This window comes from Triticum aestivum, chromosome 6B (genome assembly GCF_018294505.1).
Source record: "Triticum aestivum cultivar Chinese Spring chromosome 6B, IWGSC CS RefSeq v2.1, whole genome shotgun sequence".
Lineage (NCBI taxonomy): Eukaryota > Viridiplantae > Streptophyta > Magnoliopsida > Poales > Poaceae > Triticum > Triticum aestivum.
The window spans coordinates 712,646,071-712,661,268 of NC_057810.1; the positions used below are offsets into that span (position 1 = coordinate 712,646,071).

Here is a 15,198-nt window from a genome sequence, read left to right on the forward strand (position 1 = left end):
TAGGAACCTCCAATGCGTCCGGCCGGAGGGCAGAATGAAGCAGCCGCACGCACTAGTTTCGCCTGCTGGGTTGAGGGGTGGTGTGGTGTGTGTGAGTTGAATGCTCAGCTGGCTCATAGTCCGCTCATGGCTCGGGGGGTTTAAAAACACATTTGCAGCGTCCTCACATCCGCAACTTGCATGATTGCATCTCAAAAAAAAATCGATAAATAATTGCATCTCATTTGTCCTCTACACCAAAAAAGGCTTTCGTCCCGTTTTATATACGTAGGGCTACGTGCCCAATGGCATCTCATTTGACCTCTACCCTTGCATGCTTGCACACTTGCACCCTTGTCCTTAGCTTGACCCACCTACCCATCGATCTACATACGAAGGGCGGCAGCGAAGACTTTGTGCTCGTTGACATTCCCAGCAGCCGCTCATCGCACTCGCACGTTGGGCGATCGACCCCTGTCTGAGATGGACAGGCTTGTTGTCAAATGTCAACTTGTAATCCGGCCGGCTACGTCTAATATTCGACTTCTAACTATCAGAACTATGAAACCACACGAAACAAAAGACAGTACGAACGGGTTCGCCCCTCCCTGACATCTCTATTTGGGTTCTTCTCCTGTACTCCTTCCATTCGTTTTTATAAGACGTTTCAGGCAGCTAACATTGAACTGTTTTGGGTGCTGCCTGAAATATATATCTACAACGTTTTATAAAAGTGAACATATGGAGTATTTCTATTCTATATCATCAAACTTGTCTTTGTTTATGTTCATGAAATACGATAAAATATCATAATCGCGCACCAATACAGAACCAGACTCGTAGCCAGCGCAAACGCAACAACCTGCGTCAAATGAGAGGAGAAAAGGGGCGCTCGCAGGCTGCCGCAGACACAGAAACAACTAACTTACAGCGGCCACACTAGGCAGGACACGCATGGGAATGATCGATACATGAGCAATGCTGCTACATCAACTTGATGAGACCAAATTGCAAAACATGGAAACAGAAAATGCACAGTGAGAGTGAGGGAAAAAGATAGCCAAACATACAACAAATTAAGCACTCGTGAAAAAATAAAGGACAAGTCTTACACATGGACATTAGCACCATCGGTAGTGGTGTCGTCGGACCTACCAACGACGCCGAGGTGGGTGACCAAAGCCCAGAGGAGGGTTATCAGCTCGCCGCCGCGAGCGAGCGCCTTCATATGACCGTCGATGTTGTCCGATGGAGCGACATACAAGACCATCTCCGACCAAAACACAGCAAGGGCCTTCCACGCCATCTCCTCTACTTCTTCAGTCAGCCCAATCAATCGCTCCGCAAGCCTGGCACCATCCTTTAGCACCTCATGGTTTCCCTCTGCGCTTAGTAACTCAATCAACCTCCTCCGGTACTCCAGTTCAGATGCCGCCGAATCGCGGAAATCATTGCCGACCAGTACGCGCTCAGCGTCTTTCTCGACGGCCTTGTACAGGCTCTTGCACCATTCATCATCTTCAGGAAGTAGCTCAGGATAGTGCGCTGCCATGTAGGCGCAATACCCCGATAGGTGATTAGCAACAGACATGTTGTCAGAGTCAAACGGAGGTTGTTTATGTAGTGGTGACCTAGCTCCAAGGAGTGTAGTAGCAATGTGGCACACAAGCATGATTTCCGTTGTGCCTCTTTCCCCAAACGTCCAAATTATCTTGTTGTCGTCTTGAAGATGCAGCATCCTTTGGAAAGAAAACACATCACCATTGATCTGTCCTCTCTCATAGCTTTTTCTCAGTGCTCCGACTATGGCAGATTTCACTGCACTTGGTGTCTTCTTATTTTGGCCTGACAGAGGAATGAGATGACGAAGAAGAGCCATTGAATTTTTCCCTGGGTGGAGCACCAAAATTGAGGACTGGCCCATTTTGTCCTCCCAATTCCTTGTCAACTTCCCTTTACTCCGTAGCACTGAGTTAACATATCTCTTCATGGTAGCAGATGATGGCCAGGAACCATGCTTCACATATTGACATACCAAGCCTACTTTAACCCAGTTAGAGCGGGTGTAAAATGCAATGTCCCTTGCCTCAGTAAGCATAACTAATACGGCAAGTATACATGCTGGTATTATATCAAAGTATATGATTCCAAAAGATACCAGTCTTCCTTCAATGTCATAAGAAATGTCCTTGCAGTACACATAACAACTAATCTGTCCTTTATTTGATTCCCGTGACAAAGGAGCCATGATAACAATATAAATCATCATCGAAATTATGAATATGCAGTAACAGATGTTTAGTACCGAAATGAATCCGCTCACGTTTGGCAGCCAACTCTTTGAATATGAGATTGGAAGTGATGAATAATAATAATCATAGAGAAAAGAAAGCTCATGTGCAATCATTGCAGGTACTCTTTCACCAGCACTATCCTCAAGCAAGATTTGTCCTAAGAAGTTACGACCCTTGCTGAAACCAACCTCAATAATGTTGTACCTTGCAATTCGACACCGTAACAGTTTAAATAATGCGAATGAAAAGCATAGTTCTTTTAGTTGTAGTGATTTCGATCCTAGAAGTGTGCCATTCAGCTGCCAAACTTTGTCAAAGGTCACTAAGTCTTTGCTGTACATATCACTTCTCACTCCGTTTAACATCCAATTTAATTCATAGCCACAAGACTTCTCCTGCACCTTCATGGTGTGCTCTCCATTAACTATAAGTGGAGGAGGCATATGCTCACTTGCTAACTCGGCATGATGGCTTCCATCCTGCAGCTTCTCCATGTATCCAACAATAAGACGAGGACTGCGTCCAAAGGCTAATGATTGTCTGGCTATGTACCAAGCATAACACTTCAGAACTAATTTGGCAAATATAACACCAAGCGGACCAAGAATCACTAATATCCCCAGAGGTGAAATACCATTTACGATGCATATGTATATCCCTAGGTAGGAGGTCCACACTGCTTGAATGAGAAGGGTCATATTGGGAGGAATGCTTCGGCCTTCTCTGGCATCTGCGGCAACTAGTGAATTCGAATTTATACCAATAATCAGAACCAGAGCCGCCCATACAAGGACCAAGAGGACGTGTCCCGCTGCTCGACAATCCCCTTTCATTATCACACCTTTATATAGCATGATGATCGATTGTCCAATGTCTAATCCACTGGAAGAGACAATATAAGAGACGATGGGCAGGAACAATGTGGTGGCAGCCAGATAGAGAAAACGGATCAGTGGAATGTGCCGGTAGCGATGACCGTAAGCGCCTATCCCCACCATGAGCCCCATCAAGATGCCCATAACCACCATGAGAGCATTGACTCGCAAAATCGGCCGTCGAAGTCCTACCTCCTTAGCGAAGTACTCCAATGCATCATTAGAGCACTGTTCGCTCATGTTTGACATGTTGGACACGGGAGGTACCTGAATGTCAAACTTGTACATAATTAATACGAGGTCGTTGAGACTATTTCGAGAAGGATCAACCCCAGCCTCAACCTGGATTGATGCGCACAGATATATATTATCGATCATTTGACGATGCCAAGCAAAACCAATCGTCCATGTCGAACAAATTACTTAGGGCCTTTCTAACCGATCCCTTGTCTCACCATAAGGGAGTAAATTTGCCTTTTTTTTCTCCTCTAAACCGCACATAGCCGATCCCTTATAACGGTTAGTGGAGTTAATGTTTTACTCCATCCTCATTCTTCTCCTTATATTTACTCCGGCTAGCGGCAGTCGAGTAAACTTTCCCCACTATCTCTTTCTCTCCCACCTCCTCTTCTGCCCCTCACCCCGCCGCCGGCGTGACCCTCGCCCCGATCCGCCGTCTGATGGCCGGACGTGGTGGCCGCCGGTCCCCTCCGCCGATCTGCTGCGCGGATCCGTGCCGCCACGTCCATGGGTCGTCGTCCGCGGCCGCTTCCTCGAGTCACCGCCGCTCGGCAGATCTGCCCGGCGCTGCATGCCTCATACGATTTGAGGACTTCCCGGACCTTCCTCTGCCACGGCCGCCGAACCGAACCTACATGGGCGTCCGACAGCGGTCGTGGGGGACATGGGTTGCCGAAATCACCGACCGTGAGGCCCACAAGAGGATGTGGGTTGGCTTGTTCCACACGACCTAGCTCGCGGCCATTGAATACGACTGGTGGCAGGTCCAGTTCCACGGCCGCGACGCGAGGCTCAACTTCCCCTTCGGCACGGCTCTAGTCGACCTCGTCCTGCCGGAGCCCAGGATGGTGAGCGCTCAGATGGCGCGGGAGGACCGAGAGGCGAGGGAGCGTCTCGAGGCCGAGGCTACCACTGAGGCCAACATGGATGAGCTCCGCCGGAGGTACCCGGAGCTCGTGGAGGCGGAGAGGGCGATATTCCCCGTCAATGACAAAGAAGTTATCGTCATCTCCGACGACGAGGGCGGTGAGGACGAGATCGACTCAAGGATTGGCGGAGCGTCTTTCCCGACGACAACGACAACAGCACCAGCCCGGACCCAGCTATCACGGAGGGTGGCCTCAAGGATTGGCTCGACCTCCACTTCGGCCGAAAGTAGTTTAAGTTTGGTTTTAGTTTAAATTTATGTTTAATGTTGGGTTGAGAGAACTTTAAGCGTTGAACATATGTGTAAATGCATTATCTTTCGGTTCAAATTTGATTGAATTTGTGCAAATTTAGTTTTAGTCCGCTAACTTTAGGGGATCAGCGAGGTGCGGCGAAATTTTAGCGGATAAATTTTAGGGGATCGGTTGGAAATGCCATTACTCACAAAAAAAAAACTAAACGATCCAAAATGGTTTGCCTCACGACGGTATCTCCACAACCCCACTACAAATCCTATGACATTTGACCGAACAACAGCAACTATACTAATTTCTGACAATTTAAAAAAATCATCATCAAATCCTGAAAGTGCAAGAGACCCGTGCTAGGAAAATTATAGCATGAACCACTATTTTTTTAATATTCTTTTCGAATTTTATGAATCACTGTTTGCAGTTGCGGAATCCCATTTTCACAGTTTTATAGGATCTATACGTTGAGACCCTAAAAATAGTTTGAGGATCTATAAATGCACGTTTACTCCTCTAAAAAAACAAAATCATAGGCACACAGTATAACACTATCTGTATGGAGTGAGTTTTAGAAAGAAAAAAAGAAGCGTATGTAAATGCAGAAATGAGGATAGAAACATCAGAAAGCGAGGGACAGTGAGAGGGAAATTACCGGTTGGAGTTGCTAGGTGGTAGAAGCAGGAGTCAACGTCCTTTAGCGAAGGAAACACGAAGGGCCTACCTAGCTCTGCTGCAGTTTAACAAGCGATGGTTTGGTGTCATATATAGAGAGCTGGAGAAGGCAGTGCACGCCATGTACGGCCCCACTAGGCACGGTATAGTAGTATATAAATACCACTTGTAGTACTCCCTCCATTCCTAAATATTTGTCCTTTTAGAGATTTCAACAAGTGACTACATACGAAGCAAAATGAGTGAATCTACACTTTAAAATAGTCTACATACACCGTATGTTGTAGTCCATTTGAAATGTCTAGAAAGACAAATATTTGGGAACGGAGGGAGTATATTGCTAGCTCCATCCAATGCATTACGGTTTCAGACAAAGTTAGAGCCAAAAATCAGTGGACGTGTGGCTCCAGATTTATCAAGGCATATATTGTAGGCAAAGTAAACGGACGACCTCGAAATCTCCAGCTGCCGCAGCATGTGAACTATAGGAGACAAGTGGTAACGACTTTGGACTGCGAAGTGAACAAGTTGTGGCTTGCCACTTCCCTCCCTCAAAAGAGTTGTGGCTTGCCACTTGCAACAGAATCTCGATAGCGGACGGGCTCGCTAAACGGGTTCTCTATCATGGTGATAAGTGTGTTGTTAATTAGGGAGAGGAAGGACATGTGTGAGCTGTCTGATTTATACAAAAGGTCGCGTTTGTGTTCGGTTCAACTGTACGGAGCTTCATCATGCAAGGTGAAGATTTATACAACCATGTAATTGTAATGATCTTATTGCAAGGTTGCAGCAAGTTGCTGTGTGCAATGTTGGTGGTTGATGGTTTGATGATATGCTAACTTTGAAGCTTCACTGAAATTCCTTAGTAAATGTTAATTGCAAAAACTTCATTGTATTTCCTTCTTGATACGAGACATTGGTAGCAGTTGCTCAAATTTTCACAAGAGCATCATCTCTCAAAATCTTAGTTGCATGCAGTTCTAAATAGTCAGCTACTTTCCGTTAATAAAAGGTTTGGTTTGAAAAGAGACAAGTTCTAGATTAATTTTATCTGATTTCTCTTAGGCACAATTTGGAAACAACAAATCGGCAAAGATTATTATGACTTACACGCTCAAATCTACACATACATCCTGAACCAGAAGCGCCGGAGTTATCCATGGCTCAGAATGTAATTGACAATTCATCGTATCATAGTGCAGGGTGATCTAGAATATATACAATCTAGGAAGACAGTACTGCTAATATATCTTGATCATATCATTATCATCACCCGGAACAGTGTGAGCATGTCAGGTTTTGTGTATATGATAGGGCAAAAGAACATTGTGAGCATGTCAGATTCGGTGCATTTCATAGGAAAAAAGTAATCAGGCCACTGCGATCACTCGCCTGTGGCCCTTCAAAATGAAGCTTTCAACACCTGGACATATAGGAGAGACAGAACTAATAATGAACGAAAACGATATCACTAAACTACCAAGTTCAGGATTGATTCAGGTACTTGTGACAATGGTGCAACGGGTCATCCAGTAGTAGTAGCTACTACTAAAAAAAGCAGTAAAAAGCAAAGCAGAAGAGATGTGATGCTCGTCAGTTTATTCGCTTGTAAAAGAAGTACTTCTGTCGATTATCAGCCAGACGATGGTTAAGAGCTCATCGCCGCAGCTGAGCTGCGTGGCATGGGAATCCCTGCTCCATTGGTCGGACGCGAAGGTGAGAAGACGTATCCGTGAAACAAGAATGATCTGCAACATACAATAAAGGAGTTCCGATTGTTCCCCGCGGCCCTTATGCTCTCTAATTTTTGTTTGTGCCTCATCAGTGAATGCTGGAATGAAATCTTCCAGTTTTTGAATGTATTGGCCCTGCGTCGGATGCCGTCCATAACTTCCCGGATCCAGCTCAACTAACAGGTTCAAAGCCCAATAAGCACCAAGCCCGAGAGTACCATTTCTGTCATACAAACGACTTGGTCTTCCAAGCATGTATCTGCCTGCCCTCAGTGGCATCCATGTGTAAAAGGATGTTGGCAAGCTGCTTGGTCTCTCTTGTTGTCGGAGGAACTGCTGGTTCCTCTTTCACGCCATATTTCCTCCAAATCGAGGCGGGCCTTTTTTTTTTTTTGCCGATGATGCCCTTATCACACAGTTGTTAGCAGTAATCTTGATTAGCGTCGAGCTAATTAGTGGATATCTACATGTCCTAGTCTATCTAGACTGGTTAGTTTCTTTGTAGCATGTGTGTGTAGTCTTGTGCTAGTCCGGTTACAGCTAGCCAATGTTGGCCGAAATCACTATTCTGACCCTTTGAACGAACTTTGTCACAAAATGAACTCGACGTGAAAGTATTTCACGATCTGACCTTTTTAGCAACGCCATAGCCCGCTTTGTTTCTGCCCAAAATAGAAACACCGAGGTAGCTAGCGTTTCTGATCAAAGAAGAAACGCCGAGGTAGATAGCGTTTCGGACCAGGTAAGAAACGCCGAAGGCGATGGCGTTTCTTGCCATCATAGAAACGCCAAGGAACCACGGCGTTGCTGCCCTCTTTGGTCATAATTAATTAGCCTTATTAGTTAGGCTGTTCATCCACATTCCACATGCACATGAAAAAGGGCAGCAACGCCATGGTCATTGGCGTTTCTATGATGGGCAGCAACGCCAGCGTCTTTGGCGTTTCTTACCTGGTTCGCAACGCTAGCTACCACGGCGCTTCTTCTTTGATCAGAAACGCTAGCTACCTCGGCGTTTCTATGTTGGGCAGAAACGCCGTGGGCTGTGGCGTTGCTAAAAGGGTCAGATCGTGAAATACTTTCACGTCGAGTTCATTTTGTGACAAAGTTCGTTGAAAGGATCAGAATAGTGACTCATTCCGCCAATGTTTGGTCCATTTGTTATTAGGAGATGGTGTCCGTGTCCTGCTATGTTAGCTTGTTTAGGCTGAGTTCGGTTTGTAGTCCACATGGCAGCGTGACTAGGAGTCCGTATCATTGTGGTGAGAAAAACAAAAAATAAATGGAGAGAAAAGAGGGCACGACAAGGGCCCTTGGCTATCAGTTTTTGAGTGCGTGTGTTCGTCACGATTTGATGCATTGATCCATGGGCGAATCCCAACAATGGGTATCTAGAGCAAGGTTCAAAGATTTGAAGCCACGCTTGCCCTAGCGTGGCGACCCGACTAGCGCCTCGGGCGGGCCATGAAGTCGCTGGGTGATGCAGTGGCGAGCAGGATCATGAGATCGTCGTTCAATGGAGCGACAAGGAGGAAGATGGAGGAAGAAGATCGTTGATGGGGGAGGTAGTGCCGAGGTGCGGTGCTGGAGCTCATCAAGATCGTCATTCTGGGGAGTCAGATGAATGAAGGAGTCGTGCGAGTTTGCATGATCAGTCATCGTCACGTCTGTGAGTCGTCGTGTCCAAGTGCTCGTATCTGTGTGGTTTCGTTGCAGTTGAAACGGTGTGCACGGTGTTCCGTGAGTCATGTTAATATCCTCGTGGAGCGTCCTGGTTGTGGCCAGTGTGTATTAGGTTGGATGCCGAAGGCGGACGATGGTAGGGGAAGCCATCATAAAGCCAGGAAGTGTGCGAGCAGTGCAGAGTGGATCTACTGCAAACAAGTACAAGGAGTATGGTGCAAACCAAGTGCAAGGCAGCGGCCAAGCAATGGTGGTGGCACAACATGACAGAGCAAAGAGGCAGTGCATGTTCCTATACGGGTCATACTTAGTATACGGATATGACACTTGAAGATCAAGCTTGGCGTGTAGTGGGACAGTGACAAGTTAAATTGCACAACCTGAGGACTGATGGTGCATCCAGTCTTGCACGTTGCACACGTAGATGCGACCGTGTCATCCTGTAAGCCGACAAGTCTGGGTAGAGCTATTTCCGATGAGGTCGCAGTCCGACTTTGAGCTGGGTGGAGGGAAAGGATCAGGCGGTGGCCCTAGTGGTCTTCGTGTGAAGTAACCGTTCTATTTACGATAGATCCTCTTTGATCTGGCCATCGATGAGTTCCGGACTTATCCTTCGAAGGAAAACAAGGACTGGCACATATGGCGCTCTTTGGACATCTTGATTGGATATGGTCCGGTCGTGTGTACCCGTAACCTTAGCATAACCAGCTTCATCGGGGTACTGCGAAGCTCTGTTTTTGTTGACCCCTTGGGACATTGTTTGTACCAAGATTTTCAAGTGATCAACACATGTAAAGAATGCCATGGCGTGATTGGAGGACCTACAAATGGCGTAGACGGGTCTTGGATGCGATGAAGACTTTGCAGTGATTCTGAATGGTTAGGATGGTAATCCTCTTCTTTTTCTTTTATTATTATTATGGGGTTCGAGCACTGGACTTCGCAGTCGCACAGAACCACCCCATTACGACCACGCCACGGTCTTTAGTGCGTTGATACATGCATACATCCGTTATTTGACCAAGTTAGAGCGTTAAATTTAAAACTTTAAAATACGTGATATTGTTTCTTGGGAGGTAAAGACAAAATCGATAACCCACTGGTTCCCAAAAATCTTGATTAAAAAATAAAAACTCTCGATGACCGCCTATTCTTGAGGCGAGGCGACTGTAAAAAAAAAGTTATGCCTCAGTTGACTCTTCTAATCCTTTGATCTTCATCCAACAACCATCCTTCTCTTGGACACCCTTCTTCTTCTTCCGTCCCCACCCCGTGCCACCATCCAATGCCGGCCTAATTGCTCGCTCCTGCCTCTCGTGGTCGGTGGTACTTCCACGCACTTCTTATCGCCATGTCATCTCTTGAACTGTCACCCCGTCCATCCCTCCAACACACCCATCCGGGTTCTCCACCAGCGGCGACAACCCGAGACCGGGTCCAAGTACTCTGACAGGGTTGCTCAGGGAGGCATACCAGAGCTCCCGGACAAGGTGGTGGGGCTTGGGATGGTCTCTGCCCATGAGAATGGTGGCGACGTGGCGTCCTTTGTGTGGCTTGTTGGAGAGAGGAAGAAAGACAAAGATGACAAAGAAGGGGGTTGTGCGGATGACAGATGGGACCTACATCCACCTCAGTGAATTTTCCAGATCGGCATGCCATGTGGTCCCGACAGGTGGGCCCTAACTATCGGTTTCGCTGTTTTCATGAGTAAATTCAACGATCAGTGCTCGGCATTATAGGTTAGGCACGAAGTTGGTGGTTTTCTGTGCCCTGGCACAAATGTGATACTAAGTTGCTCACTTTAGCTATATGTAAGTCGCCTGAAAATTAATTTTGGGTTAGTTGATTTTCGGACCATTGGTTTCTGCTTTGAGATTTGTGCTCTACTATTTTTGTTCGAGCCACTATTTTGACTGGCCGCATATTTGGGTCAGTCAATTTATTACTGGGCTAAAGCTCATTAACTATACTGTCGAGCCCTCCCTCTCTTCCTTTGTTTCTTTTTATGTTTTTCAGTTTTGGTGCATTTCTTCTTTTGTTTTTTGTTTTTCTTTATTAATTTTTCTGTCATTGGTATTTTTAGGATGTTGGGTTAGTGTCAATGTATATACACGAATACAACACAATATGTGTGAAAATTACACTATTATATGATTGTTTTTTTTTTGTATACTACCAAAAGTGCAATTACACTGAAAAGTTGTGTGCAAGTTTGTTTAACTTTGTTTCATTATGTTCCTTCTTCCAAAAATAATTATATAATAGACTTGCACACAACTTTTCAATGTAAGTTAAATTCATTGTTCCTTATAAACTTTATAAACTTGCACGCCAATTCAGTGAAAATAATAATATAAAATAATTATATAATTGACTTGCACACAATTAGACTTGCACGCCAATTCATTGTTCCTTATAAACTTTATTACTGTTTTCATTTAGATTTATGATTGACCCCAATACATTGTTCCATGTAAACTTTATTATTATTTCGTTTTTGATATTATTTCATTTTATTTCTTTTTAAAAGGTAATACCAATGCCACTACTTCATTCTTTCTTAGAATTTTTTTTTGCAAAAATTGCATCATTATATGTTTATTCATGCATATTTTTCAAAGCACATTTTTTGTGTATATTGTGTGCACATGTTTTCATTATTTTAGATTCTTTCTTTATTTCGTGTTAAAGAGTAATGCCAATGCAAAAAATTCATTCTTTCTTAGAAAATCTCATTATTTTGTTTGTGCTTTATTTTTTATTTCATTTCCGTTCCTCTTAAAGGGTAACACTAATGCCACTAAGTCATTTTTCCTTATAAACTTCAATACTTTTATTTATTAGTATTTTATTTTGTTTCTTCTTTAAGGGTAATACCAATGCCACTAATTCATTGCCTCTTAGACAATTCTTTTTTGCACAGATTCCACTACTATATGCTTATTCTTGCATATTATTCGAAAGCGCAGTTTGTTGTATATTGTGTGCAAATTTTGTTATTTTCTATTTTTTATAATTTACTTCTTCTGAAAGGGTCATCCAAATGCCACTAATTCATTCTTACTTTCAAAACTTCACTATTTTGATTTTTTTAGTTTTTATTTGTTTTTTCTTTTGAAAGGGTGATTCAAAACCACTAATTCATTCTTTCTTAACAAATTTCAATATTTTTTATTTATATTTTATTTCATTTATTTCTTCTTTAATGGTAAAAGCAATTTCACTAATCCGCTCCTTCTTAGGAAACTTTCTTTATTTTAGAAAATTCAACTATTAAATGTTTATTCTTGCATATTATAAAAAAAGTACAATTTCTGTGTAAATTGTGTGCAAATTTTCTCATTATTTGTTCTATTTATTTTTATTAACTATCTTCTTAAAGGGTAATACCAATGCCATTAATTCATCTTTTCTTAGGGAACTTCATTATTTTCATTATGTTCTTGTTTTTATTTCATTTTATATCTTCTTAAAGGGCAATACCAAAACCACTAATTCATTTTTTCTTAGAAAAACTATATTATTTAGTTTTATTTTATTTCTCATTTAATGGCAATTTCGGTGCTATGAGTTCATTCTGTCTTAGGAAACTTCTTATTTGCAAATATTTCACTACTATATGCTTATTGTTGCATATTATAAAAAAAACATAATTTCTGTATAAATTGTGTGCAATTTTTTTCATTTCTGGTCTTTTTCCTTTTCCTTAAAATGTAATAGCAATGTCGTTAATTCATTTTTTTTAGAAAACTCCATTGCTTTTATTTTGTTTTGCTTTTTAGCTAAATTTACTTTCTTCTTTTAAGAATAATACCAATGTCACTCATTCATTCTATTTATACGAAAATTCTATTATTATATGTTTATTCTTACATATTATAAAAAACATAATTTCTATGTAAATTGTGTGTCATTATTTTATTTTCATTTTTCTTTCATATTTTAAGGGTAATAACAGTGTCACTAGGACATCGTTTGTTAGAAAACTTCACTATTTTGATTTTGTTTTAGTTTTACATTATTTTATTTTTATGGTTAATACAAATACTATTTATTCATTCCTTAGAAAGTTACTTGTTTTGCGGAAATTTCACTATTCCTTCTTAGAAAATTTCTTTTTTCTATTCTGGCGGCCGAAGCCATGCGTGTCGACAGTGTTGCTATTCTCTGACGACTTGGCCTGGATATGTCACTGCTGGTGAAAGAAAATACAAGATCACAAACAAGTAGCTGGTTGGTGCAACATGGGGCATGGCGTGTGCATGTGTAATGTGTTACGTCGGATGATTTACAAACCGCCTGCAACACCGTGTGGTTACTTCTTGAATTAAAAAATTACTCGCACACTCAATCAGGTTGAGAGTTGACAGGAAAAAAAAGTGACTGGCCCAAATCTTATTTTCAGTTGATTGACACCTAGCCACCCCTCAAGTTGTTACCCTGCCCTAATTATGGTGGTTTTGAGTAAATAACCCATGTAACGATCTGGCGTTTAAAAAGAAAATGAATCACAGCTTGGCTCATCGTTTGCTCATGGCTCTGGGGTTTTAAGAACACATGCATCCACACACTTGCATCCCACCTGAAATGCTAGCTCCCGATCTGCTCCTTCCGTTTTTAAATATATGTCTTTTTAGATATCTAAATATAGACTATATACGAATGAATATAGACGTATTTTAGTGTAGATTTACTCATTCCCACTTGTAGTACGTCCACCGGCTACTTTTCAACTGGAACCAGGGAATCCCCTCCAAAAATAAAGGAACCAGGGAAAGCTGATCTGGGGAACGTCTGTTCTACGTCTAACTGATTTTTCGATTGGTTAACATTCAGATTTACGATCTTCGCAAAATAATAATAATAATAATTTATATTTAAAAACTGTAACCAAGCAGTAGAAACAAACTAACGGGCAGCAGGCTGCCGCTGACATGAACAAATTAACTTACAGGCAGCGCCCACAGTGGGCAGGGGACACGCATGGGAATGATAGATGAGTAATGCTGCTACATTCAAATTGGTCCGATATACAGTTACAAAACAAGGAAGCAGAAACAGCACAATGAGAAGGGAAAAGATAGCCAAACATACAGAAAATTATGAACTGATGAACATGTACTGCACACTTAAACGTCAACGGTAGCAGCATCAGTGGTGTTGTCTGACCTGCCGACGATGCCGAGGTGGGTGACCAGAGCCCAGAGGAGGGTTACCAGCTCGCCGCCGCGGGCGATCGCCTCCATATGACCGTCGATGTTGTCCGACGGAGCGACATACAGGATCATCTCCGACCAAAACGCAGCGAGGGCCTTCCAAGCTGCTTCCTCCCCTTCTTCAGCCAATTGCTCTGCAAGCCTCGCGCCATCCTTGAGCACCTTATGGTTACGCTCTGCGCTTAGCAGCTGAATCAATCTCCTCTGGTAGTCCAGTTCAGATGTCTCCGACTCCATGGAATCATTGCCGGCGAGTACACGCTTGGCGTCTTTCTCGACGGCCTTGTACAGGCTCTTGCACCATTCATCATCTTCAGGTAGTAGCTCAGGATAGTGTGCCACCAGGTAGGCGCAATATTGCGATATGTGATTTGCAGCAGACATATGTTCAGAGTAGGCTGGAGGTTGATGTGTTGGTAACCTTGCTCCAAGGATTGTGGTGGCAATGTGACACACAAGCATGATTTCAGCTGTACCTCTTTCCCCAAATGTCCAAATGATCTTGTCCTCGTCTTGCAGATGTAGGATCCTTTGGAAAGAGGCTAAATCACCATTGATTTGCCCTCTCTCGTAGCCTTTTCTCAATGCACCGACAATAGCAGATTTGACTGCAGTTGGTGTCTTCGTATTTTGGCTTGACTGATAAATGAGACGCCGAAGAAGAGCCATCGGACTTTTGCTTGGGTGGAGCATCAAAACTGACGACTGGCCCATTTTCTCCTCCCAATTCCTTATCTCGCTCTGTAGCACATAATTAACGCATCTCTGGATGGCACCAATTTGTAGCCAAGAACCATGCTTTGCATATTGACATATTAAGGTCACTTTAAACCAATTAGACCAGATGTAAAATGCAATTTCCCTCGCATCGGTAAGCATAACTAGTGGAACAAGTATATAAATTGGTACCATATCATAGTATATACGTCCAAAGGATATCCACCTTCCAATACATATCCCCCATGTTGAAAGGTCATCAGAAATGTCATTGCAGGACACACATCAGTTAATCTGCCCTCTCTGTGATTCAACTGACAGCCCTCCTAAATATTTCACCGTCATCTTATGGAGCATGGAAATTGAAAAATCCGACACAGTAATTGTGAGAAATAAGCAGTAACATATGCTTAGTAGTGAAATGAATCCGCTCACCATTGGCAGCCAACTCTTCGAATATGAGATTGGAAATGGTGAATAATAATAGTCATGAAGAAAAGAAACCTCATGCGCTATCACGGCAAATACTCTTTCACCATCATTATCCTCAAGCAATATCTGTCTTAAGAAGTTAGAACACTTGATGAAACCAACCTCAGTAATTTTTTATC

At 43.0% G+C, this 15,198-nt stretch overlaps 1 protein-coding gene across 1 annotated transcript; it reads right to left on the reverse strand.

Annotated features, from left to right (window-relative positions):
• Window positions 1-876: 876 nt before the first annotated feature.
• Window positions 877-5,283, reverse strand: LOC123135083 (uncharacterized). The gene is made up of 2 exons (XM_044554200.1): window positions 5,219-5,283; window positions 877-3,415 (listed from the first exon to the last, which is right to left on the reverse strand). The coding sequence occupies exon 2, from the start codon at window positions 3,395-3,397 to the stop codon at window positions 1,088-1,090; it is 2,310 nt and encodes a 769-aa protein (XP_044410135.1). The 5' UTR covers window positions 3,398-3,415; window positions 5,219-5,283; the 3' UTR covers window positions 877-1,087.
• Window positions 5,284-15,198: the final 9,915 nt, after the last annotated feature.